Source organism: Neofelis nebulosa, chromosome 4 (assembly GCF_028018385.1).
Source record: "Neofelis nebulosa isolate mNeoNeb1 chromosome 4, mNeoNeb1.pri, whole genome shotgun sequence".
NCBI classification, from domain to species: Eukaryota; Metazoa; Chordata; class Mammalia; order Carnivora; family Felidae; genus Neofelis; species Neofelis nebulosa.
In genome coordinates, this window is record NC_080785.1 from 29439152 (window position 1) to 29466639 (window position 27488).

The window sequence follows — 27488 nt, forward strand, 5'->3', positions numbered from 1 at the left end:
GGAGATCGTGACCTGAGCTGAAGTCGGACGCTTAACCGACTGAGCCACCCAGGCGCCCCTTTTTTTTTTTTTTTTTTTAATTTTTTTTGTTTTTTATAAATTGACTACTTTGACCACTGAGCTTATCTATGTCCCCATTTAACAATATACCTGTATCACAGGAATTAGAAAAAAATACATAAATGTAATTTATCTTGAATTCTAGTGCCTAGTGAGAGTTGTGCAGTTAGATGAAGATTAGAAAGGAGATGAAGGCACTCCCATGTGTATCGAAGTTGTTAATGGTATTCTTGGACAAGGTACATCATTAAATGTCTTCATTTTCATTGATCTGCATAAAATAAAGGCATTATTGTTACATCTGTCACTTAAGAATTAGTTGCAGCTTAGAAACCTAGAAAATAAGAGTATTTTATGTAATAACTGAGCCACAGCTGGTAAAGAGGAAGCGTTGTGTGTAGGTCTTAAATGTTTGCTTAATACAGAGTTTACAACCCCTATTTCAGTACATTAGTCAACGAAAATGTTTGAAGAATCAGGAATCTTCTGGCCAGTGAGCAAAGACAGGAATACATATTTTGTGTGAATGACTTTAAAAGGAGAAAAATAAAATGTTGGAGAAAGGTTTGGAGTTAGGTGACAGTCAATGGAACTAGTGAGGTCACTTTATATGGAATGTGTGTCCTGCTTACTGACATGCAGACAGGCAAGAGCCTACTTAGTCTAAGTAGTGGGCTCATAACTTGGGGTGCCAGTTCTTTGGGTAAAAGTTAACAGGGATTTTTGTTTCATAAGCTTCACAGATGAAACTCCTGGGACTGCACTGAATAATCCTACATGCTCTTTGGGAAGAATTTGTCATTATAGGAAAAGAAGGAATAAAATCAGTCTTATTATCTGATTCATAGTGGATTCTTAGGACTATTGATGAGAAAATAGGTATTTGAATCTTGACTGATATTTGCTCATTTTGGGGTCTGTAACTTAGAAGAAAGGAGATGCTTAAGGCCAAGTGTGAGTTGTTGCACAGTAAGACCTTATTATCCATTTCTTCCTGTTTCATGAACAGTCCTCTCCTTTTCTCTCCCACTCTCCCCCTCCCCCCCTCCCCCTCTCCCCCTCCCCCCCTCCCCCTCCCCCTCTCCCTCCCCCTCTCTCCCTCCCCCTCCCCCTCCCCCTCATTGTCTTTGTATTTTATTTCTTTTTTAATTAATTTTTTTTTTGTCGACATTTTTTATTTATTTTTGGGACAGAGAGAGACAGAGCATGAACGGGGGAGGGGCAGAGAGAGAGGGAGACACAGAATCGGAAACAGGCTCCAGGCTCCGAGCCATCAGCCCAGAGCCTGACGCGGGGCTCGAACTCACAGACCGCGAGATCGTGACCTGGCTGAAGTCGGACGCTTAACCGACTGCGCCACCCAGGCGCCCCTGTATTTTATTTCTTAACCTGGTATTAGCAGACGGCTAGATGCTTCTTAGAGAGTTTGCTTTTCTGTCATGCATTTTTACCAGCTATGAGACATGTGGGAGAAGTTGGTGGACTAGTGAAGTCAGGGTTGTGGAAGGTTATACCCTAACTCCCAGCTGTGGGGCAGTTTTGTTTAACAGTTATACATGCTAGGTATTGATTTGGATACTAGACTTACCACACTATTGGACTTAAGATCCTGACTCAAATAATTGGAACTCCTCTCCCTGCTAAAAACCTAGCCTAAACCCTTAAGTACAGATAAAAACGCTGAGTTGATGTCTCCAGTTACCTACTTAACTCTGAAAAAATTCAGTTGCAGAGATGCCTAGGACCTTCCGGTAGAGGTGCATGTAGTTCAGGTTGGCTCATGTTATAGATTTCTCACCATTCATTACTGCCTCTTGTAAACGTTTCGTCATTTTAGAAGATTTGGGTCCTCCATTATGTTATTAGTTACCATGTGCTAGAAAACATTTTTAATCATTGTAGAATATTTGTCCTCATTCTGAATAGATGGCTAAAAGCAAGTGTTCTTGCCCAGTTGTAAATGGTTTTTTGGTTTGTTTTTTTGTGTCTTCTAGGTTTTTCTGAAGAGTGACCGAGTGGCAAGAATGGTTCAGAGTGGAGGATGTTCTGCTAATGACTTCAGAGAGGTGTTTAAGAAAAACATAGAAAAACGTGTGCGGAGTCTGCCAGAAATTGATGGCTTGAGCAAAGAGACAGTGCTCAGTTCATGGATAGCCAAATATGATGCCATTTACAGAGGTGAAGAGGACTTGTGCAAACAGTCCAACAGAATGGCCCTAAGTGCTGTGTCTGAACTGATTCTGAGCAAGGAACAACTCTATGAGATGTTCCAGCAGATTCTGGGTATTAAAAAACTAGAACACCAACTCCTTTATAATGCATGTCAGGTAAGTGGTCCATATTTTCCTATTGCCCCTGTCTCAGAAGGCACATCAAGTGTTTAAAAACCTGTGAAAATGTATGTTTTATAATCAGTTGGCTGAAGAGTTGAGTGGAAATGATTTTTAGTAAATTGAGTAGTGGTATTTGAAAGAAACTTTGGAAGATGCATTTGATGGAGAACCTTTTATCCCGTGAGTAGTTGTTCCCATGCATCCTATTTGAGGACATCAGATTTTCACCTATTGGGTATATATAGGGCATGCCCCAAGTACAAAAGTGAAAATAATCTGTTATCTGAAGAAGTTGGGCGATTTAAAATAAACAGGTATTCCTGAGTGCAAAATAATTTTTTCATAAAGACATGCTGGTCTTTTTTATGGAAGTAATTGAAATTTCAAACTTTTTTCTTTAACCCAGCCAGATAGAAATGAAGATCTTGCTGAACTATGTAATTTAGAGATGACCAAATTAAAAGTATTTTTTCTCTTCAGATGTTATTTGTAACCATACATAGGAAAAATGGAATAAAATATATACCGCACCTTTCATCTTTGGACCCTGTGATTTGTCTAATAATGTAGTCATATCATATGTGCATTTTGTTTGCTTGCTTTAGTGGTATAAATTACTTAACTATGCTTTAATATACAATTCACATTGACAAAATTGAGCATTTTGAAATTCATGCATTCATGAAGAGTTGTACGGCTATAATCATACATTTGCGTTTTTCATCTTTTCACAAATCTCGGTTTCTGTGTTCTGTGTGTATCATTTGCATTACGAACTTGTGGATCAATTCAAATGAATAAATTGACAGTTAATAGTAAAGCAATGTAGCATCTTAACTATGAACAATTTATGCATTCATAATTGTTTTTCACTGTTATCAAACCGGATGGTTATTTGATAATAGTGGAGGATGACAGCAAAACCAAAATCTGTTTTAAAAGATCTTTGTATTTTTAATGAAACAGTAGCCCACTTGTACAGTTAGATTGATGAGCGTGACTTAATGAAATCCATAATCACATATTTGGTAGATATTTATTGAGTTAGGTGTGGGAGAAACCAAGCTGAGCAAAAGAAAGTATTCTCCATATCTCCATATGTTGAAGTCCAATAGAGCAGATAGACCTCTAAAATGAATTATTACAAATGCATTGGAATTTATACTGGTGTTAGAGGGTCATAAAATTTCTGTGAACCTATCCGTTTATTTTTTTAAATGATAACAGTGTTGTATCTTTTTATGTAAGTAATTCCTTTATAATTGGATAAAAATCCCTCTATTTCTGATAATTTTCTTATTTTGAAGTCTGCTTTGTCTTAAACTAATATGACTACTCCAGCTTTCTTTTGATTAGAGTTAGCCTGGTGTCTTTCTCTGTTTACTGCTAACCAATCTGATTCCTTATGCTTAAAGTGGGGTTTTTTTGTAGACAGCATAAAATTGCCTCTTGGATTTTTCTCTTTTCATCCAGTCAGACGTTGTCTTTCAATGGATGTGTTTAGACTGTTCATGTTTCAAGTGATATAGTTTGTTTTCCATTCTGTTCCTTTGATCTATAGGTCTATTTTTGTGCCAGTACCATACTGTCTTGATGACTACAATTTTGTAATATAGCATGAAATCCACTTTTTTTCTTTTTCAGGATTGCTTTGGTCATTCGGGGTCTTCTGTGGTCTCGTACAAATTTTAGGCTTGTTCTAGCTCTGTGAAAAATGCTGTTGGTATTTTGATAGGAATTGCATTAAATGTGTAGGTTGCTTTGGGTAGTATAGATAGTTCATGAGCATGGAATGCCCTTCCATTTCTTTGTATCCTCTTCAGTTTCTTTCATAGGTGTTTTAGTTTTCAGGGTACAGGCCTTTGACCTCTTTGGTTAGTTTATTCCTAGGTATCCTGTTGTTGTTAGTACAATTGCAAGGGGACAACGACATTCAGAAGAGTGAAACTGGACCACTTTCTTACATTATGCACAAAAATAAATTCAAAATGGATGAAAGACCTAAATATGAGACAGGAAACCATAAAATCCTAAAGGAGAACATAGGCAGCATCCTCTTTGATCTCAGCTGCAGCAAATTCTTACTAGACCTGTCCCCGAAGGCGAGGGCAACAAAGGCAAACATGAATTATTGGGACTTCATCAAGATAAAAAGCTTCTGTACAGCGAAGGAAACAATACACCACTAAAAGGCAGTCTACAGAATGGGTGAAGATACTTGCAAACGACACATCTGATAGAGGGTTAGTGTCCAAAATCTATAAAGAACTTATTAAACTGAGGACCCAAAAAACAACCCAGTTAAGAAATGGACAGAAGACATGAACGGACACTTTTACAAAGAAGACATCCAGATTGCCTAAAGACAGATGAAAAGATGCTCATCATCACTCATCAGGGAAATAGAAATCAAACCCATGATGGAGTACCACCTCACCCCTGTCAGAATGGCTAAAATTAACAGCACAGGAAATAGCAGGTGTTGGCAAGAATGTGGAGAAAGGGCGGGGGGGGGGGGGGGGGGAGGACCATTTTGCATTGTTTGTGAGAATGCAAAGTGGTGCAGCCACTCTGGAGAACAATATGAGGTTTCTTAAAAAGTTAAAAACAGATCTACCCTATGATCCAGCACTGATAGGTATTTACCCAAAGGACACAAAACTACAGATTCGAAGGGGTACATGGCACCCCAATGTTTATAGTAGCATTATCCGCAATAGCTGAGCTAAACTATGGAGAGAGCCCAAATGTCCATTGACTGATGAACGGATAAAGAAGATGTAGAATTATGCACGCATGAACACATGCAATGAAATATTATTCAGCCATCAAAAAGAATGAAATCTTGGGGCACCTGGGTGGCTCAGTTATTTGAGTGTCCAACTTCAGCTTAGGTCATGAACTCAGTTCGTGAGTTCTAGCCCTGCCTTTGGCTCTGCACTGACAGCTCAGAGCCTGGAGCCTGCTTCAGATTCTGTGTCTCCCTCTCTCTGCCCCTCCCCAGCTTGTGTGCGCTCACTTATGTGCTCTCTCTTTCTCTCTTCCCCTCTCCCTCTCCCTCTCCCTTTCCCTCTCCCCCTCCCCCTCCCCCCCTCCCCCTCCCCCTCCCCCTCCCCCCTCCTCCTCCCCCTCCCCCCCTCCTCCTCCCCCTCTCCCCCTCTCCCCCTCCCCCTCCCCCTCTCCCCCTCTCCCCCTCTCCCCCTCCCCCTCTCCCCCGCTCCCCTCCCCCCTTTCCCCCTCCCCCTTTCCCCCTCCCCCTTTCCCCCTCCCCCTTTCCCCCTCCCCCTCCCTCCCCCTCTCCCTCTCCCTTCCTCCTCCCTCTCCCCCTCCCTCTCCTTACATGCCTCCCTCTCCCTCTCAAAAATTAACAAAATCTTGCCAATTTTCAGTGACGTGGATGGAGCTAGAATGTATTATGCTAAGCGAAATAGGTCAGAGAAAGACAAATACCATATGATTTCACTTAGGTCGAACTTAAAACAGATGAACGTATGGGAGGGGGAAAGAGAAGAGAGGGAAACCACAAGAGACTCTTTAAGGATAGAGAACAAACTGAGGGTTGATGGAGGGAGGTGGGTGGGGGATGGGCTAGATGGGTGATGGATACTAAGGAGGGCACTTGTGATGAGCAGTGGGTGTTACATGTAAGTGAAGAATCACTGGATTCTACTCCTGAAATCAATATTGAACTGTATATTAGCTAACTAAAATTTCAATAATAAGGAGCTATTATAGGGGCGCCTGGGTGGCTCAGTTGGTTGGGCGTCCGACTTCGGCTTAGGTCATGATCTCGCGGTCCATGAGTTTGAGCCCTGCGTTGGGCTCTGTGCTGACAGCTCAGAGCCTGGAGCCTGTTTCAGATTCTGTGTCTCCCTCTCTCTCTGACCTTCCCCCATTCATGCTCTGTCTCTCTCTGTCTCAAAAATGAATAAACGTTAAAAAAAAAAAAATAAGGAACTATTACAGATGCAAAAAATATCTGGTTTGTTGAAATTCTACAGTCTCAATTTAAGTGTCACTTCCTTGAATTTGTCCTTTGTCCCCTTCCCCACCCATTTTGCCTTCTCTCATTTGAATTGAATGCTTCATGGGATTCAGTTTTATGGGATTTTCTTTTGATGTACTATTTTTTTAAAACTTGTTTAGGGCTTGGTTAGTGGTTGCTCTAGAGTTTACAACCTACATTTCAAAACACTCGGAGGTCTACATTCAAATAACATTATAAGGGCCTCAAGTGTAGTACAGTTGTCCCATGATGAAGAATTCCCAATTCCTGCTTACTGTCCCTTAGGGATGTCTGTCATTTATTTCGCTGACCTTTCTGCCCTTCATTTCCTTGATGTTATTATCACCCAGCACATTGTTACTATTATTGCTTTAAATAGCTAACGTTTGGATATTGAGAATAAGAAAATAAGAAAAAGTTAAAAAAAATTATCCATTTTTACCTTCATTCATTCCTTCTCCTGACCCTCTTTCTTCGTGCAGACGCAAGTTTCTGACTGGTGTCTTTTTCTTTATCTTTCTTCTCACATTTCTTGTAAGGGAGGACTATTGGTGATGAGTTCCTTCAGTTTTTGTGTGTGAGAACGTCTTTTTTTTTCCTTCATGTTTAAAGGATAATTTCATTGGATATAGGATTATCAGCTAGTTCTTTTTTCTATTTCAACATTCTAAAAGTTTCACTTCACATGTTTCTTGCTTGCATGCTTTCTGATGAGAAGTCTGAAGCTTTTCTGACTTGAGTGTTTTTTTCTTAGTTTCCTACAGTTTGAATATGATATGCCTAAGTATAGGCTTTATGATATTTCTCTTGCTTGGCATTCTCTGAGCTTTCTGGATCTGTGGGTTGGTGTTTGTCATTAAATTTGGAAAATTCTCGGCCATGATTACTTCAGATTTTCCTTCTGTCCCATTCTCCCCTTCTTCTGGAACTCTAGTCACTCCTCTTTGATATTGTTCTCCACAGTTTTTGGATATTCATTTTGTTTGGTTGGGTGTTTAAAATCTTTGAGGTTTTTTTCTCTTTGCATTTGAGATTTGGAAATTTATGTTGACTTTTCTTCAAGTTCAGGGATTCTCTCAAAATCATCAGGTCTACTGATGAGCCCATCAAAGGCACTGTTCATTTCTGCTAATGCTCTTGATTGCTAGCATTTCCTTCTGAGTCTTTCTTGAGGGTTCTCATCTCCTTGTTTACATTACCCATCTATTCCTGAATGTTTCTAACTTTTTTCCATTAGAGCCCTTAACATATTAACAATAGTTAAACTTTCTTAAAGTGTAACATCTCTGTCACCCCTAAATCCAGTTGGAATGCTTCCTTTGTCTTTCCAGACTGTGTTTCTTTTTCTTTTTTGGCATGCTTTGTATTTTTTTGTTGAAAGCCAGACCTGTTGTATCAGATAATAAGAACTGAGATATATTTTCCTTTAGTGTGGGGGTTTACGTTAATCTGACTGGAAGTTAGGCTGTGTTTAATGTTCATTGTAACCATAGGTACAAGATTTGACTTTAGGCTTCCCTAAGTATTTCTGTTCAGAAAGAGTCTGTCTTGCATCTCTGTTAGCTGTGGTACTCTGCTGTGACACTGGAGTGATGTTGGGGGGAGTAGGGACTATTCTACAGTCTGACTGAATCTTGGACTTTTGGTGGGCCTAGGTCTCAGGGCTGTAGCCTTCACAAGTGCTTCTGTCCCTTGTCTAAGAGTATCACTTCCCTCCCCAACATGTGCCTATTCCTTTTCTTGCCTAAAGCATCCCCAGTCTGTTTCCTTGAAGCCCTGTCTCCAGTTCCCTCAGGTGTTTCCCCCCCCCCCGCCCCCGCCCCACCCTGTAGAAGACATCAGAAGGCTGCAGAGGGTATCCTTCTTTGTCTCCAGTTGGGATAATTTTTTTCCTGTTTCCTTTTGGCAAAGTCCATCCCTCTTTGTTAGGTAGAAGAATCTGGGAGGTTTAACAGTGGCTTTTCTTCCCCTCTTCCTGCCAGGTCCACATGGGGATCTTTCTTATCCCTACCATGAGAACTTGGTGGAGTTACTGGAAGTAAAGGCCAGTAGATTGTGGGGGTCCCCTCTAACTGCAGCCCCAGGATTTTCTCACTCTCTTCAGTCAGCTTTTAGTGATTTGTCCAGATTACTAGCCAAGTAAGTAGTCATACACTTTATGGCCTCCATAGACTTCTGCTTTCTGTGTTGTGCCTCTCTGGTTTTGATTGTGTCTCTAGGTTTTGGGTTAGTGGTTTGCCCTGCAACCATAGTTCTCTGAGAAGTCCAAAAAAAGTCCTTGATTTTCAGTTCATCCAGCTCTTAATTTTAAGAATGGGAGTGATGACTTCCATTCTCTACACATGTCCGAGGTGAAACTACAATTCCTTTTTTTGGCTCTGGGGTTTGAAATACTTTTGGATTATTTTTTGATTGACTTGAAAACAAATTACAAATAATACTCATACATAAAGGAAGAGCTTTACTTTGGAGTAACAATCATTTTATGAAATCAACACAGTTATGAAAATAGAGGGTTAAGAAAGGTGAGATTTTTTTTTTCTTTCTCTAGGGCATATGGGTCTTCTGTGTTCTTCCATTGTCTTTCAACAGAGGTTTAAAAAGAAAAGGTGATAGAAAACACAGATGACAGTCCATCCTTTACTAAGGAAAGGAATAGTCTGAGAAGAGGAATAGTGGAGCAGGGCTCGGGGGAGCGGAGAGAGGACCTGAAGCCAGCTGAGCTCTTGGAACCTGGCTCCAGGTATAGGTCAGTGAAATGTATTCCATTTTTTTCTGCCATCTCAGAAAAGGCTTTAAAACTTGCTAACTGTAACTCTTCTGTATTTGTTTACCCTTAGCTGGTCCCTTGTTTTTGCTGGTAGTGGTTCCCTAGGAAATCTCAAAGATGTGTGCTTGTTGCTTCAGGGTCAGAAGCTCAGGATAGAGATCTGTTCTGTTAAGATGCGCATAATGGTGACAGCCAGTCTGTCCCTGGGACTTGAGAAAGAACAGGAATGTGAAGGGATCGGTGCCAGAACTGCAGCCTGATGCCAACAGGAGCCTCATGTGGTCTTTCCTCTCCTCTCCAGAGCTATAGGATCAGCCTTTGGAATGGAAAAACAGTTAGCTGTGTTCTGAAGAAGCATAGGTGTTGATGTTACTTTTGATTAGAGCCAAGAACTTATTAATTATCAAACTTAAGGCATAAAAGTAAAACACTAACCCGAAAGATACTGCATTTAAATGATAAAGCTAAGGATAATTGAAAGAAAAATTATTACATGTTAACAAAAAATAGAAAAGAATAAGAACAATCCATGTATTTCATAGATTAGCTATTGTGCTATTAAAGCTATCTGTCAGGGGCTCCTGGATGGTTCAGTTAAGCATCCAACTTCAGCTCAGGTCATGATCTAGTGGTTCGTGAGTTCGAGCCCTGCGTTGGGCTCTGTGCTGACAGCTCAGAGCCTGGAGCCTGCTTCGGATTCTGTGTCACCCTCTCTCTCTGCCCCTCCCCCACTTGCTCTCCCTCAAAAATGAATAAATGTTAAAAATGTCACACTTTGGATTCTTTGGTTTGAGAGTCATGTGTATTGCACATTTACAGAACCAAATATTAAAAAGAGCTCATTCTAAAATGAGCAACATAACAGTATGAGAATCCGAATTTGTTAGCCATGATTTATTTGAATCAGAGTATTAGAGGTGCAGTAAAGTAACAGGTCTGAAAGACAGTCTGCTGGTGGAAAGTTTAATTTCAGAATAGTTTTAAGGAAATATAGTGAATTTCAGGTAAATATAGTTATACTTTTAGAGAAAACAGTTATTAAAGGTATATATTTTATAATCTCAAGTAAGAATTTTGTCACCTATTTTTTTTTATTAAAAAATCTTTTAATGTTTATTTTTGAGAGACAGTATGAGCGGGGAAGGGGCAGAGGAGGGAGACACAGAATCTGAAGCAGGCTCCATCCAGGCTGTGATCTGTCAGCACAGAGCCCAACGTGAGGCTTGAACTCCCCAGTCGCTGTGAGATCGTGTGACCTGAGCTGAAGCCAGACGCTTAACTGACTGAACCACCCAGACACCCCATTTCACGTATTTTTAGCAAAAATGTGGTTATTGAAATGGTACTAGTAATCAGCTTCCTTTGAACAGAAGTAGGCTTATTAAAGTTTATTTTAAAATATGACAGGATAATATATTACGTTCAAATCGATAGTCTGCATTATCATGTTTGGGGGTGATGCGGGGGAGGAGAGGTGCTGGCTCTTGTCTCGTGGAGTCGAAGAATGAATCTCACGGACAGTAGAGAGTGAGCAAAGTGATAGAGTTTAGCGAGGGCAAGTATAAAGCTCTCAAGACTGAGAGGGGTTCTGACCGCACAGCCACCAAGGATTTTTGTCCCTTTTTATTGGGACCTTAACAGAAAGTTTGTGAGACTTGATGTGTGGCACTAGCCCAGGCGGGTCCAGATCACGTTTATCTTCTCCTCTTCTTCCCCAAACTCTGCTGCCACTACTGCTTCTTCAGCCTCCCACTTGCAGCCGCATTCTGCCTCCCTGAAGTCCCTGATCTTTCCCTGCCTAATGTTAGCCCTTTCCCTATTCAATGTTAGAAATATATGTAGTGAAAAAGTATGTGCCAAGCACAGTATTGAATGATAGGAACCCAGAGACCAGACCTAGTTATAACTAGATTAAAAAAAAAAAAAAAAAAAAAAAAAAAGACAAAGCCCTGTTGTAAATGCCGCAGTGATGTGGTGAGTTCCTGGCTCTGTGTTCTTGAGATTGAAAAAAATACAGTATTGGAGGAGTGTCATGAAGATACCAGAATAAATTGCTAAAAAAGAATTATGCAAGGAAGGATGAGTAAGTGTAGAGTATCCAAAAAGGCATGGCATTAAGGGGAACTGCAAGTCTTTGTTGCTGCTGGAGTATAAGGAAGAGAGGGGCTGTGGTTTGAGAGGACATTAGCCGAGGTAGGTAGGGGTGTTGCACGCTGTGGAGAACAATCCAACCCTAGATGACCAGAGTCGGTGTGGTGGGGTCATAGTACTAAATCAACACTAGTTCTTTTACTTATTTGTATTTTAAGAGAATTAGTAAGGGAGTTTTACAGCTATCCAAATCCTATCTTTTCTGCCTAAGGCAACCTTCATTAATCTTGCATAATCCCATTACATTAACTGAAGAAAGTGATTCATCCATATTATCCAAGGGTCAAAGCAAAGTTGAGTGAAATCTTCCTGTCTCTAAATATTCCTCTGCCCCAGATCTCTTAGATTCTGAAGACTGCAAGAACTCTAAGTGATACTACAGAACTGTTGTAAATTTTAAGGGATAAGTGGGAATGCTTCACAAATGGTTAGAAAGTAGCATTCAGGTCTGTGATACCTTTTCTCTGGGATTTTAGCTTTGGAGTTGAAGCACTTGGGTTTAAGAGTTTTAAGGAAATGGGCAAATCTAGGCAGTTGCGAGGTTCTTTGCTCCTCTCATTGTGAGAGTCTTGCCTTGGAAGACCTGCATTCAGAATGTCAACGGCAAATGGAAGAGCGAGGAGTGTGAATACTCCGAGGAAATCGGTATCTGCCTTGCACCACTACCCTCTTTTCTTCTCCACTAGTGCTGTGTGATTTGATAAGACTTCTTGTTTAATATAATTTGTCTGCTTTGGCAAAAATAAAAGCACACCCTACAGAGGCAGTTACATTTGATAACAAAAATCATTTTCAAAATGAGAAAATCTGTAGAAATGACCATTTGCAGGGTGTATCTTTCAAATCCTCAAAATGCTTGAGGAAAATGTTGAAGTAAATGTCATTAAATGGCAGTTATGTTCTAGGATGCCTCAAGAAGCTTAAGACTTTAAAAATGAGTTGATTTTATAGTCTCTGATTTTTCAAATTCTGTAATTATAATTGGAATGGCCATAATATTTATGTACATGTTCACTTGTCATGATATAAATTAGAGGACTCTGATTTCATTTCAATGAATTTGAATATCTGATTAACATTAAATGAGTTTTCGCTCTAAAAATTAAAAATTTTAATTGTGAATACATTTCTAATATATTAAACCAAATTTTAGGTTTTATCAATAAGTATTGCTTCATTCAACTATGCATTATTTATTTATTTATTTATTTTTTTTTTTTACCTTTGGCCCATCTGTAAGAAAACTACATAAGAATATGCCTAAATAAGATTTCTCCCAAAAATGTTTTACTTTGCTTTTTCCCAAATCTCACTAGATAACAAATATAGGCTACCTTCAGACATTCCTTGCATTTATTTTAGGGTTTTCTTTACCCAGATCTAGCCTATACAAATTAAGATATTAACTTTTCCATTTTTTAAATAAGAGAATACAAATCTTCAGAGATCAGGCATCTTTGTAGTAGTAATAGTTGAGCCAGGGTGGAGGTGTATTTTTGCTAATATATTTCAAGACCTGTTCTCAACTCTTCATAAAAAAGGATCATATGCATATACTGTTTCAAGTATAATAAGCAATTGTATCTTTTTCATGATTGCTCATGAAAATATTCTATGGAAATTAAAATGAGGTATCTACAAATGTCAGGGAGAATGCAAAAATGACAGAATTTGATTTTTTCAAGGTATCTGCATATGGTCAGGGGACAGATCTATAAAGAAAACGTAATGGTATAGTTAAAAAGTGTGATCCTGAGGCTATGTATACTGCACAGCGTGGGCATGTGTGTGACTGTATTTTAATTTGACATGGGTTAATTGGTACAGCTTTCTCTAGTTCTCCATCCTGGCTGCACATTAGAATGATCTAAGGAGCTTTAAAAACCCCTCGATGCCTCGGCCCCACCTCAGACTAAGTGAAACCACAGAAATGGGGCCCGCTGTCTGGTTTTAAAAAGCCTTCTACATTACGCTGATGAAGATGCCCAGTATGGTTGGGGACCCCTGGCCTGACTGCCCATCGAGGACTTAATGCCATGGTGAGCTCAAACCATAGAAACAGTTTGAGAACTGTCTGAGAACAGTCTACCATTGTGCTCAGGAAGAGGAGCGTTTGGGCAGTGTGCAAAACCTATTTTCCTTTGTAGCTTTAATGAAGGTTCTAAGAAGGCACAAATTCCTGAATTTTAGAAGATGGGTAGAAATTTGACCGACAGGTAGGTGGAAAATAATATTTACAAAGGCATAAGGAGAGTGAAAAGGCTTGGAATTTGTTAGGAAGGTATGTTGTGTGTATTGCTGGAGTAGAAGACATGAGGCTAAAAAGGACTTGGATATTAAGGGTCTTTAACTGCTAGCTGGAAGACCTTAGAATTTATTATGGGCTGGTAACAGAGCTAGGCTGGAAGAAAAGAAATGACAGGAGCAAGTTGGGATTCTGCAAAGCTTTTTCTCCGTGGCCTAAAAAATAGATTGCCAGTGGTCAATATCATGCATCACCCAACCTGTGGGCATGACGCAGCATTATTAAAACAGAAGTGGGTAGGGGCTCCTGGGTGGCTCAGTCTGTTGAGTGTCCGACTTCGGCTTGGGTCATGATCTCACAGTTGGTGAGTTCGAGCCCCGCGTCAGGCTCTGTGCTGACAGCCTGGAGCCTGCTTCGGACTCTCTCTCTCTCTGTCTGCTCCTCCCCTGCTCACACGCTCTCTCTCTCTCTCTCTCTCTCTCAAAAATAAATAAAGATTAAAAAAAAATTCAAAAAGCAGTAGTGGGTCAGGGACCTACGTGTTAATCCTTCAAGTAATCTCCATGCTCTGCTCCTTGCCCTGCTGTGGTCCTGTTTTATCTCTCTGTTGCTTGTGAAGTTCCTAGACTACTGGCTTTGACCTAGGAGTCTGTTGTCGCATCCTCTTAGATCCATCCCCTATATTGTGCTTCACAGTCCTGCTGGGCTCCTCACATACTTGGGAACTTGGCCTTGAGTCAGAACACTGGAACACCTGTTTGCAAGGAAAGGGACAAAGAAGTCTGGGAATGCAGGCAGAAGCTAGGAGTCAACTTGGGTCTATAACTTAAGACATACCATTTTCTAGAACTTTGATTAAGACTGCCTATTCCTCTCCCTTTCTTTTTGTAGGAAAGATCCTATGCTTTAATGGCTATCTTCCCATTTGTTAACGTTTACCTGATTCAATGTTTATGTTAACCATGGTCTGATGAGGCATCTTTGGTTAGGGTTTTCTTTCATCATAGTACCTACTCTAGTCCAGCACTGTTCTAGGCTTTCAATATATGCTGTTCCCTCTTCTCAAGGAGCAACATCTTGGGGAGGGAAAAGTGTGGGGGAGAAATCAGAGGAGTTCTGTTTTATACATGCTGAAAACAAAATACTAAATGTCCACATGGAAAAGGCAGGTGGTAGATGGATGTGCAAATCTGAAATGCCAGTGAGTGGTCTGGTTGGAGATACAGACTTGGGAATCATTTAGATAAAGTTAATATTTGAAGCCAGAGGCCACTATGAGATCATTTTAGGACAGTCTGGAGCTCAAGAAGTAAAAGGGCCCAGAAAAGAATCCTGTGGACACCAGGATTCAGAGGCTGCACAAAAGGTGAATAGCCAGGGAAGTAGGAGGGAAACCATAGCATGTGGTATCAGGGAAGCCAAGAGAATACCCGTCAGAGAAGGAGAGTGTTTATGCCACAAGCTTCTCAGAGGTCAGGTAAGAGGAAAATGAAGTGACCCTTGTATTTGTCATGGTAGAAGGCACTCTTGACTGTCTTGGAGTGGATTAAGAGAGGAACCAAGAAGGCAAGAAAATGGAATTAACAGTAAATTCTTTAGGGGATTAGGCAGTAACATAAAACATTTATATATTCAAGAAATCCCTTCTATATAGTACATTGAATCGTTTTACTAAATTTGCTGGCAACTTACTGTGTGCCAAGCTCATAGCACCAGACTTTCTTCTTGTTTATTATTTTTGGATTTATAGAAATGTGTGGCCCAGAGAATTTAACACCTGTTCCTTTTGGTAGATGGTTAGAGCAACTTTTTGGTTTTTATAATGTACTTAAAAAAAATTTGAAAGGCTGAGGGAAAGGGATTGATACATACTCACAAAAGAGTACCTGCTGATATTTAATGCTTTTTAGCTGATTATCACGGTCACAATATCCTAAATCCTCTTTGCTTTAGACTATAAAAAATTTCCATTTACCCTAATCACATTAGAGCAGGGCCAACTGATCATTATCTTAGTAAGATTTTGCTTGTGTAATGGGTGGCAGTGATTGATTCTGGCTATTTATTACAAACTTCTAGAAAGGCCTCTGTTATTGTCAAATGTTGAAAATGATGTTCTTTTCTGTTTATGAGTGTTTTCTTGATTCTGATGTGAAGGTCTCCAGATTAACAAGGCTTACATCTCAGTCTGTGAATCCTTATCAGAGGTTTGTGAACTCATTTTGTACATGGTAGGATACTAAGAGCAATAGTGTTTGAAAATTAGAAATAGGCTCACTACCCTATTTTTGAGAAATGAGATGCTACTGTTTTTGTTGCACTGAGTTAGATCCACTGAAAAAGACTGCAGTGATAAAAACACCACCACCACTCACTGTGTTTTGCTTATTTTGAGTATTAGTGCCTTTTTACCCTTTTTACATAGGTCAGCTCCTCCCTCTCCATTCTGTCTCACTACAGCCCAGGGCAAACTGATGAATCTGAGACTCCTGAGACACAACAGGTTCAAAATGCCATTTGTTCGCATCCCAAACACGATTCTTCTTTTATTTGTGTCAGCCTTTATGTCTTCCCAGCCCAATTACCTGCACTGCTGCTTTCTCCATAATGCTGTATCATCTCTCTTGTTTTTTATTATGAAATTTATTGTCAAATTGGTTTCCATACAACACCCAGTGCTCATCCCAACAGGTGCCCTCCTCAATACCCATCACCCACACACCCCACCCTCCCACCCCCCATAAACCCTCAGTTCTCAGTTTTTAGGAGTCTCTTATGTTTTGGCTCCCTCCCTCTCTAACCATATTTTTTTCCCTTCCCCTCCCCCGTGGGCTTCTGTTAAGTTTCTCAGGATCCACATAAGAGTGAACACATATGGAATCTGTCCTTCTCTGTATGACTTATTTCACTTAGCATAACACTCTCCAGTTCCATCCACGTTGCTACAAAAGGCCATATTTTATTCTTTCTCATTGCCAAGTAGTATTCCATTGTGTGTATAAACCACAATTTCTTTATCCATTCATCAGTTGATGGACAGTTAGGCTCTTTCCATAATTTGGCTATTGTTGAGAGTGCTGCTATAAACATTGGGGTACAAGTGCCCCTGTGCATCGGTACTCCTGTATCCCTTGGGTAAATTCCTAGCAGTGCTACTGCTGGGTCATAGGGTAGGTCTATTTTTAATTTTTTGAGGAACCTCCACACTTTTCCAAAGTGGCTGCACCAGTTTGCATTCCCACCAACAGTGCAAGAGGGTTCCTGTTTCTCCACATCCTCGCTGGCATCTATAGTCTCCTGATTTCTTCATTTTGGCCACTCTGACTGGCGTGAGGTGATATCTGAGTGTGGTTTTGATTTGTAGTTCCCTGATGAGCGATGTTAAGCATCTTTTCATGTGCCTGTTGGCCATCTGGATGTCTTCTTTAGAGAAGTGTCTCTTCATGTTTGCTGCCCATTTCTTCACTGGGTTATTTGTTTTTTGGATGTGGAATTTGGTGACCTCTTTATAGATTTTGGATACTAGCCCTTTGATACGTCATTTGCAAATATCTTTTCCCATTCCGTTGGTTGCCTTTTAGTTTTATTGATTCTTTCCTTTGCTGTGCAGAAGATTTTTATCTTCATGAGGTCCCAATAGTTCATTTTTGCTTTTAATTCCCTTGGCTTTGGGGATGTGTCAAGTAAGAAATTGCTGTGGCTGAGGTCAGAGAGGTTTTTCCCTGCTTTCGCCTCTAGGGTTTTGATGGTTTCCTGTCTCACATTCAGGTTCTTTATCCATTTTGAGTTTGTTTTTGTGAATGGTGTAAGAAAGTGGTCTAGTTTCATCCTTCTGCATGTTGCTGTCCAGTTCTCCCAGCACCATTTGTTAAAGAGTCCTCTCTCTTATTTCCATAGTCATTGCCCTACCTCCAGACTTCACTTATGAGCACAGCATATGGAGTACGGCAGTAATTTAACTGCTTCCCCCTCCCAACCTTAATGTATTTTTGTTGCCAGATTAGTATTATTGGAGCACCATCCCATTCTCATCGTAACCCAACTATGAATAGGAAAGAAAAAAAAAATGGCTCCTCTCTGTCAACAGAATGAAGCTAACACCACCTCAGTGTTCAATCTGGCTCCCACGTGCCTTGCTTATGTTATTTCCCATGTAGCAAATCTTTACACACCTTGTGTTCCATGTAAATTGAATAGCTCCCTGTATTTTCTTAGATTTTAATTTTGTCTCTTAATGTTCTCTTCACTTCAAATTCCATATTAATTCTTCAAGACGCAAGAGAAGGTCCACTTGCATGAAGATTTCCCTGCTCCTGTCCCCATTTTTCTTAAATACTGGGAGAGGACCCCAAAAAATGAGAAATTTACAATTCCTTATCATTACCCAAAAGCCTACCATATTCTACTTTGCATTATATTTATATATGCCTCTTCTACTTCATTGAACATGGGATATTGAATCTTTGTATCATTAATTTCACAATATTTAATGTGCTTCCTATTGTGGGTACTCCTGGATAGAGCGAATGACAGAAAGAATGGAAATTGAGTGTGAGGTAGTTAAGTTGAACCCTGCATTCAAACTGCCCTGCCCCTTATTAACTATGTGACCTTGACCCTGGATAATTGCTTAAAGCAGTCTGTGCTTCAGATTTTTCATCACTAAAATGGGATAAAGTTATCACCTATCCCATAGGGTTGCTTTGAGGCTTAAATGCCATCATGTTTATAAAAACATAGAAGAGTTTCTTATATGTCATAAGTGCTGTATAAATTTAGTTCTTATTAATCTTGATGAAGCTGGAGTTCTAATGTACTGGGACAAAGTTTTCTAATATCCTTGATTAGTGTCTGTTACTTAATATTAAACTCTCTCAATTTCAGCATTATTATTAATGTGAATGTACACTCAACTATTGAAGTGAATATAGTTAGTAGTTGCTTGAAAGTATTAGCATGTTACTTTTGTCTGGAAGAAAAAATGTTAATATAAATGAAATACTGAAGACTCTATGATATTTCAAAGTTTGCCACCTACCATTTTAGAGAATATGCATGCATTGTCTTCAGGCTATTGAAGTCTCATGGTTTTTAGATTTGAGGTTAATTCTTACGTTCTTGCTTTTGAACATTTTGATCCATTATTTAATACAGTTCAGTTCACATGGGGTAATCTTATATGTAATTAACTCATTCATCTTTCCCCTACTTCTTTAGCATTCAAATGAAAGTGTGGTTTGGGAAATGATCTTTCTTAGTTTTATTGAAAAATAATTGACCTGTATCTTTGTATAAGTTTAAAATGTACAGCATGATGGTTTGGTTCATGTATATTGTGAAATGATTACCATACAGGTTTAACCAAGTTCCGTCTTTTTCTATAGATACAATAAAAAGAAAACAGAACTTTTTTTTCCCTTGTGATAACTCCTAGCTTTTCCTATATATCCTGCAGCAGTCCTAGCTATATTCCTCATGCTGTACAGTATATCCTTAGTGCTTATTTATGTTATAACTGGAAGTTTGGGCTTTTTGACCACCTTCCTCCAGTTTCCTTCCCTCCCAACCCCCTCTGCCTTTGGTGACCACAGTTCTGATCTCTGAGTTTTGTTTTCTCAATTAGAAAAAAAAATTTTTTAGATTGCACACAAGCAGTCCTACAGTATTTACTTTTCTATGACTTACTCTACTTAGCATAATGCCTTCAGGTTCCATACATGTTATTGCAAATGGTAGGATTTCTTCTCCTTTATGGGTGAATAATATTCCATTGTATATATACACTACAACTTCTTGATCCATTCATCCATCGATGGGCATTTAGGTTGTTTCCATGTCTTGGCTATTGTAAATAATGCTGCTACGAACATGGTGCAGATATCTTTTCAAGCTTGTGTTTTCATTTCCTTTGGATATATTCCCAGAAGTGGAATTGCTGGACCATATGGTTGTTGTATTTTTAATTTTGTGAGAATCCTCCATACTGTTTTCCATAGTGACGGCACCAAATTATAGTCCCACCAACAGTGCACACAGGTTCCCTCTTCTCCACATCCACGCCAGCATTTGTTATCTCTTGTCATTTTGATGATGGCTATTCTAACAGGCATAAGGTGACATTTTTGTGGTTTTCATTTGCATTTCCCTAGTGACTTATCAAGTTAGGTGTATTTTCATGTACCTGTTGGTCTTTCATATATCCTCTTTGGAGAAATATCTATTCAGGTCCTTTGCTCATTTTTTAAATTGTGGTGTTTTGTTTTTGTTTTGATTTGTATGAATTCTTTATGTGTTTTGGATACTAACTTCTTTTAAGATGTATGGTTTGAAAATATTTTTTCATTCCATGGGTTTTCTTTTCACTGTTGGTTTCTTTTGCTGAGCAGAAACTTTTTAGCGTTGTATAGTTAATACTTGTTTATATTTGATTTTGTTGCATTTGCTTTCAGTATTGTATATAAAAGCAAATAAATCATTACCAAGACCCCAGTCAAGGAGCTTCATTCCTTTGTTCTAGGATTTTCACGGTCTCAGGTTTTATATTTAAGGCTTTAATCCATTTGAGTTAAATATTGTGAGGGGTGGAAGATATGGGTCCAGTTTCATTCTCTTACATATGAATATCTAATTATCCCAGCATGATTTATTAAGGAGATTGTCTTTTCTCCATTGAGCATTCTTGGCTCCTTTCTCAAATATTAGTTGATTATACATTGTTGGGTTTATTTCTGGGCTCTGGACCTGTTCTATTCATCTTTGTGTGTTTTCATGTCCATGCCGTACTGTTTTTGAGGACTATAACTTTATAGTATATGTTGAAATTAGGAAGTGTGATGCCTCCTGCTTTTGTTCTTTCTCAGGATTTCTTTGGCTTTTCAGGATTTTTTGTGGTTCCATGTAAATTTTAGGCATATTTTTTCTACTTCTGTAAAAAAGAAATGCCATTGGAATCTTTATAGGGTCTTCCAGGCTATGAACATGGGAAACCTTTCCATTTATATGTGTTTTCTTTGATTTCCTCAATTTTATTTACCAATGTCTTGTAGTTTTCAGAGTAGAGATCTTTGACCTCCTTAGTAAAATTTATGCTTAAGTATTTTGTTTTTGATGCTATTGTAAATGGCATTTTAACATTTCTTTTTGAGAAAATTCATTGTTACTGTATAGAAACACTACTGGTTTTTCTATGTTAATTTTGTATCCTATTACTACTAAAGTCATTGATTAGATCTAACAGGTTTTTGGTTGAGTCTTTAGGATTTTCTGTACATAAAACCTTATTCTCTACAAGTAAAGACCATTTTACTTCTTTGCAGTTCTGATACCTTTTATTTCTTTTTTGTTGGCCAGGTTGTTCTAGCTATGTCTTCTAGTATTATCTTCAATAGTAGTACTGAAGGTAGGTGCCCCTGTGTTACTCCTCATCTTAGAGGAAAAGCTTTTAATATTTCACCATTGAGTATGGTGTTAGCTGTGGGCTTATTATGTTGAAATAAGTATGTTCTTTCTTCCTTCTGGGAAATGCATTTTTAAGACTCTTAGAACTGTTCTACAAGGACCCATGGCAGAACTGCTATTTCTGAGTCAGGTTTTTTTATACATAATCTATACGATAGATACAAGGGAATTCTTTCAATGCTTTGCCTCTAGCACATGTGATGTTACCTGAATCATACATAACATCATATATGCAAGTGTCTCTTTTGAGAGTATGGGAATAACTTCATTTTCTTATTATGTTCTTTTTGTTGTATGACTTTACAAAGAGAGTTTACCATGTTGTTGGCGGATTCCCAGTGACCAAGAAAAAGGGAGGAAAGAGGTTTTGGTTTTTTCAGGGGGATTGACTCACAGAAGATGGATCAGCTTGGAGGGAATGTCTTGGATATAATTTGTATTTGAATTAAAATTTACACTAGTTCTTTGAATTCCCCTATTCGAGATGGAGTTGTTTTACCCCTCTGGGTAGGCTGGGCTGACAGGAGGCATACATTGCAGGCTGAGGTGTAGTGGTCATAAATATCTGAAGTTCAACAATAATAGGAAACTATGAAAGATACGTCATGAGATAGTACCTGCTTTATTATTAAATGATTGGTAAGGTAATCTCAGATTTTAAGATTGATCAGGACAGTGAAGGTAGGTAAGAGAAATGTCCCTGGCAGAAGAAAGAAACACAAGCAAAATGTATGACTGGGAAAATGTAACATGTTCAGTAAACACTAAACAAACTGACTTGTATAGATAATGGAATTATCCAAGAGCTTAAAAATATAGATTGGTACAAAATTTGGGAGGACCTTAACACTAAGCTGAGGTGTTTGGGTATCATTCTCTCTATTCATATTGATTTATTTAGTCCTTTCTCTCCTTTCCTCATCTCTCTTCCTCCCTCTGAGATTGTAGTGTGATCAAGGGTAGTGGGAATTCTATGTAGAAATAGGAAGCTATGTTGAAGAGTGGATGATAAAGAACAGATTGTTTATTTGAAATTTTACTTATTTTTTTAATTTACATCCGAGTTAGCATATAATGCAGTAATGATTTTAGGAGTAAGTTCCATTGATTCATCCCATATGTATAACACCCAGTGTTCATCCCAACAAGTGTCTTCCTTAATGCCCCTTACCCATTTAGCCCATCTCCCCATCCACAACCCCTCCAGCAACCCTCAGTTCTCTGTATTTAAGAGTCTCTTATGTTTTGTCTCCTTCCTTGTTTTTATATTCATTTTGCTTCCATTCCCTTATGTTCATCTGTTTTGTATCTTAAAATCCACATAATGAGTGAAGTCATATGATATTTGTCTTTCTCTGACTAATTTTGTTTAGCATAATACACTCTAGTTCCATCCATTTGTTGGAAATGGCAAGATTTCATTCTTTTTGATTGGCGAGTAATTCTGCGTTGTATACATATATGACATGTTCTTTATTCATCTGTTGATGAACTTTTGGGCTCTTTCCATACTTTGGCTATTGTTGATAGCACAGCTGTAAACATTGGGGTGCATGTGCCCTTTCGAAGCAGCACAAGAACAGGTTCAGTTTTAGTTTGAGGACTTTGTGGGTGCCTAAAAGGAAAGGCCTTGCCTTTCAGCTGGAGAGCTGAAACTCAGGGGAAAGGCCAGTGGGATGTACTGACTAATGATACTGTTTTGAGAAGTAACTGGAGATACTCTGATATCTAGAATAGCCAAGAACCTGTGTGTGTGTGTGTGTGTGTGTGTAGGCATGAGGAGGTGGGGAGGCAGCACAGAAAACAGAAGTAGTAGGTAGAGTTAGGCGCTATCTTTATGATAAATCTGTGGTTCAAGTAATAATAAAAATTAACACAATTTATAGATGAAGTAAATTAACACCTAAAACTTTTTGATGAGTGGTTTTAGGTCCTGTTGCAAAATCCATGTATATTTGATAGTGTCAAATATACACTGGGCTACTAGAAAATTACGTGATAAAGTGTTGAAGTGTTCTTTTGGAATCGGTGTTAGGTTTGTACTGCTTACTTCTCATGATGTATTATCTATAAATCACTGGATTTATAGATAATATAAATACAGCGGACCAGCATATGGATTAATCTTAGGGAAAACACGAAGTTTATATAACAAATCCTAGTCTCCTTGCATTTTTCATACTAAAGGATAAAGATTAATATTGCAAGAAAATAACAATATAATTTGAAAAGAGGTATGCCATAATTGGAGTATGGAGTTGGAGAGAATACTAATTTCTTCAGTGGGAGAAAGGACATAATTGAGTAAGGTTGGCACACACAAAGACATCATTATGGGAAAACAGCTATTCCCCTTTTTAGTGATTGACAGTGTTAATACAGTTATCCTGGTTCTAGAAAATAGATTGATAGGAGAGGGTAATGATGCTAAACAGCGCTGTGAAAAGTGCTTTTTATAAATGATCTTTTTTTTTTAAAGATGAGCAAATTTAATGAACTCAAATATTTGATATTTATAGTTTTTTTTTTTAATTTTTTTTTTTAACATTTATTTTTGAGACAAAGAGAGACAGAGCATGAATGGGGGAGGGTCAGGGAGAGGGAGACACAGAATCTGAAACAGGCTCCAGGCTCTGAGCTGTCAGCACAGAGCCCGACGCGGGGCTCGAACTCACGGACCACGAGATCATGACCTGAGCCGAAGTCGGCCGCCCAACTGACTGAGTGAGCCACCCAGGCGTCCCGATATTTATAGTTTTTAAAGCATTGAAAGAATATCACAAGTTGTAAAATGAAGGTGTTAGGTGGAACTTGGTAAAGTTATTTTATTGCTGTTTATTACAATTTGTGAAAATTTTAGACTTGGACACCACATAGGCTTTGGGTCCTCCTGAGGCCTTTCTGCAAAGGGAGATTTGCTGATCCCTGAGATCTCTTTTCAGAACTGTTTCCAAGGACATGAGGGGAATGTGGCAAAGACAGCCTAGGGTTAGAGATTTGTAAGTCAAGACCAAAATAGACTGCTGCATCAGGTCAGCATTTTCTCCTCCACCTTTTACTATTTCCATCTTCACGAATCCATCCTGTTACTAATCAACCAGGAAACACATCTCTCTCATTACTGAATTCTTACAGCACCTGATCAGTAACTTTCTTGTGGCAATTATATTCTGTTCTGTGTACTATTTTTACTGTTTTCGACATAAAGTGTGAACTTCTGCAAGGCCCTTACTTTTGTAGGTACTGATGACCTTTCGTAGTGGTTGCTATATGGTAGTTGTAGGAAAGGGTAAATAGAGTTGGTAAAGTAACTGTGGACCATTGCCAACACTATTGAGAGTCTGTGTCTTAGTATCCCTTTAAAAAGATTTAACAAATCTCTGTAAGGGTAAGGTTGATGATGTGTAGGTCTGAGGTGACCATTTCCCGTGGTTTATTTTTTAAAAGCCATATAGCCTCTTCTAGGATATAGAAGCTTCAAGAAAGATGATGTCCTTACAGCATTGTTCTTTACTTTGAGTTAGGGAGTTGCCACCCCTTTGAGTAAGGTATGAAAGTCAAGACATTCCCCGAGGGGGAAAAAATGCATAACTCTACAAAATTTTGCTCACAACTTGAGTAATTCAGACCCCCAAAGGTCCAGGTTAAGAATTCCCTAGCCTAGAGAATTTTAATTATGGAAATTATAATTCCTGTGTAAAAACAAGAGGAAAATAAAAATTCACTTTCTGTATTAAATATTTGTTAAGCTAGTGAAATATTTTCATCGTTGGAGTGGTCACTGATTTTTGAATATGGTAATTGATTTTGAAATGGTATTGAAATTGATAATTTTCAATTAATCATGGAAAATGCTTTGTATCGTGGATAGTAGAGGCATTGCAGGGAATAAGGCTACATTTGGGCACCTGTTAGGGTCAGGGTTGATTGACCCTTTTTAAAAGACCTGAAAAATCTTCTGTGCCAGAGGATTCTGAATGTGGAAACAGTAATTTCTGTGTAATGAATAGGAGGGAAATAAAAGTACATTTCCTGTACTAAATATTTACCATTCCAGAAACATCTCTTGATAATTGAAATTGATAATTTTCAATTAATAATTGAAAATGCTCTGTGTAGTGGATACTAGGGGCATTACAGAGAATAAAGATACATTTGGGCATCTGTTATGGTCAGGGTTGAATAACTCCCTTTAAAAGACTGGGAAAGGGGCGCCTGGGTGGCGCAGTCGGTTAAGCGTTCGACTTCAGCCAGGTCACGATCTCGCGGTCTGTGAGTTCGAGCACCGCGTCAGGCTCTGGGCTGATGGCTCGGAGCCTGGAGCCTGTTTCCGATTCTGTGTCTCCCTCTCTCTCTGCCCCTCCCCCGTTCATGCTCTGTCTCTCTCTGTCCCAAAAATAAATAAAAAACGTTGAAAAAAAAATTTTTTTTAAATAAATAAAAAAAAAAAAAAGACTGGGAAAATATTCTGTGCCAGGAAAGGACACCTGTGAGTTAAGTCATCTATTGTCAAAAAGTGTTGAAATCAAGAATTTAAAAGAAAATGAAGTTTAAAAATGAAGTTGCCCTTGTGGAATGAAACTTATGTCTAGTCTCTACCATGAATTCCAGAGTCTGCATATCCCCATTTTATCTCATACCCCAAATCAGGCATTAGAGACAGATGTGTTTCCCAGCATTTAATTTTTTTCTTTTATTATTTTAACGTTTCTTGGTTTTGGGAGAGAGCAAGAATCCCAAGCAAGCTCTGTGCTTTCAGGACACAGCCCAATGTGGGGCTCAATCTCAAGAACCGTGAGTTCATGACCTGAGCCATAATCAAGAGTTGGATGCTCAACCGACTGAGCCACCCAGGTACTCTGGTGTTCCCAAGCATTTTATTTTATTTTAATTTTTCTTAATGTTTATTTTTGGGAGAGCGCATGCACACGCACACAGCGGGGAAGGGGCAAAGAGAGGGAGACGTGGAATCTGAAGCAGGCTCCAGACTGTGAGCTGTCAGCAAAGAGCCCAGTGCAGGGCTTGAACCCATGAACCGTGAGATCATGACCTGAGCTGAAGTTGGACGCTTAACCTACTGAGCCACCCAGGTGCCCCTGTTACCCAGCATTTTAAAATCTGATGTCCCACATCTGTAAACCACCTAACCAGGCTTCTCCTTTTTTTCTGTTTTTATTTTTATTTTTATTTTTTGAGAAGGGGGTGGAGGGAGTGGTATAAAAACCCATGTTCTCTTGAGGGTTCAGAAAAGGAGAAGAATTATGTTCACCATAACCATAGGTACAAGTGTTCTGATGAGAGGAGATGTACTTGAAGTGGCTAAGGAAACACTCCACTCCCCAGAAAAATGGTCCTGGCCAAGAACTCTTGAGTACCTCAATTCTGGTCTGCCTCAACAATGTGATCTAGGTTTCACCCTGCATGACTCAAGGTTGGATTGGATGTGGGCCATGAGACAAAGGGGAAGGTTAAAGATGACACGTAGGCTTTGGGCTTGAGCATTTGTATGACATGGCATTATTCATCAAAGGAGTGATTGGGACAGGCTACTAGAAATCAAGATTGCATTTTGGGCTTACTAAGTGCAATGAGCCTTCTCTTCACGCAAACAGAAATGGTAAATAGGCAGCTGGAAATGTAAGTCTGAAACTCTAATGAAGGATTGGAGCTAGAAATACATGCTTGGGAGTTGCCAATGAGTAGATGCTATGTAGGGCCATATGCTTTGCGGAAAGAACTCAGGTGGTGAATTTGAAGATTAAGAGGTCTGAGACCCCCCCCCATCTACTGTTGACAAATGTTAACCTCATAAGAGGTCATGCCAAGTTTCATAATGGAAAGTAAAAGAAAACCCATTTGCCTTTTTAGAATTTATTTTTAGACATTGTGAAAAGAGGTGCATTATTATTAAAACCAACTGCAGGTTCCCTGGAGGGAAATGGGTCTGGTTATAAAAGGGCAACTTATGATGTTAAAACTCTGCAGTGTTTTGACTGGCAGTGGTGAACCTGTGAATCTAGATAAATAATTGGTTAAGACAAATGAATAAGCATAAAACTGAGAAACTCTGGATAAGATGGATGATTATATCAAAGTCAATATCCTGGTTGTGCTAGAATAGTTTTGTATGATGGTGCCATTGGGGGAAACTGGGCAGTGGGTGTATCTATTTCTTATAACTGCATGTGAAACTAATTTCAATTAAGTCAACTTTTAAGAAAATATTTATAAAAATTACATAAGCTTTCAATTAATTTGAAAACAAAGGTAATACTCAGAAGAAAACAAAACGCATGGGACATTAACATTCTTACGTGTAAAAATAAAAAAAGCTAACCAACTGATCTACTTCCTTCAATTGTATTTAGTATTAAATGACACAAAGATAAGAATTTATTGGTTGTTTTTATTAGCTTTTCCTCTCTTTTGTTAACGTGTTTGGAATTATGCTGTTCTATTTTCACC

The 27488-nt window shown here is 38.9% G+C and overlaps 1 protein-coding gene across 16 annotated transcripts in view; it reads left to right on the forward strand.

The window, feature by feature from the left end:
- The window catches only part of CADPS2 (calcium dependent secretion activator 2), a 543402-nt gene that overhangs the window by 191437 nt on the left and 324477 nt on the right, over positions 1 to 27488 (forward strand). For 15 of the 16 annotated variants that reach the window (XM_058724453.1, XM_058724449.1, XM_058724443.1 and 12 more), the window contains exon 3: positions 2055 to 2387. The exons of the other annotated variant lie outside the window; for it this stretch is intronic. In XM_058724453.1, the coding sequence (XP_058580436.1) occupies positions 2055 to 2387 (333 nt within the window). The remainder of the gene's footprint in view (positions 1 to 2054; positions 2388 to 27488) is intronic. 16 annotated transcript variants of the gene reach the window in all.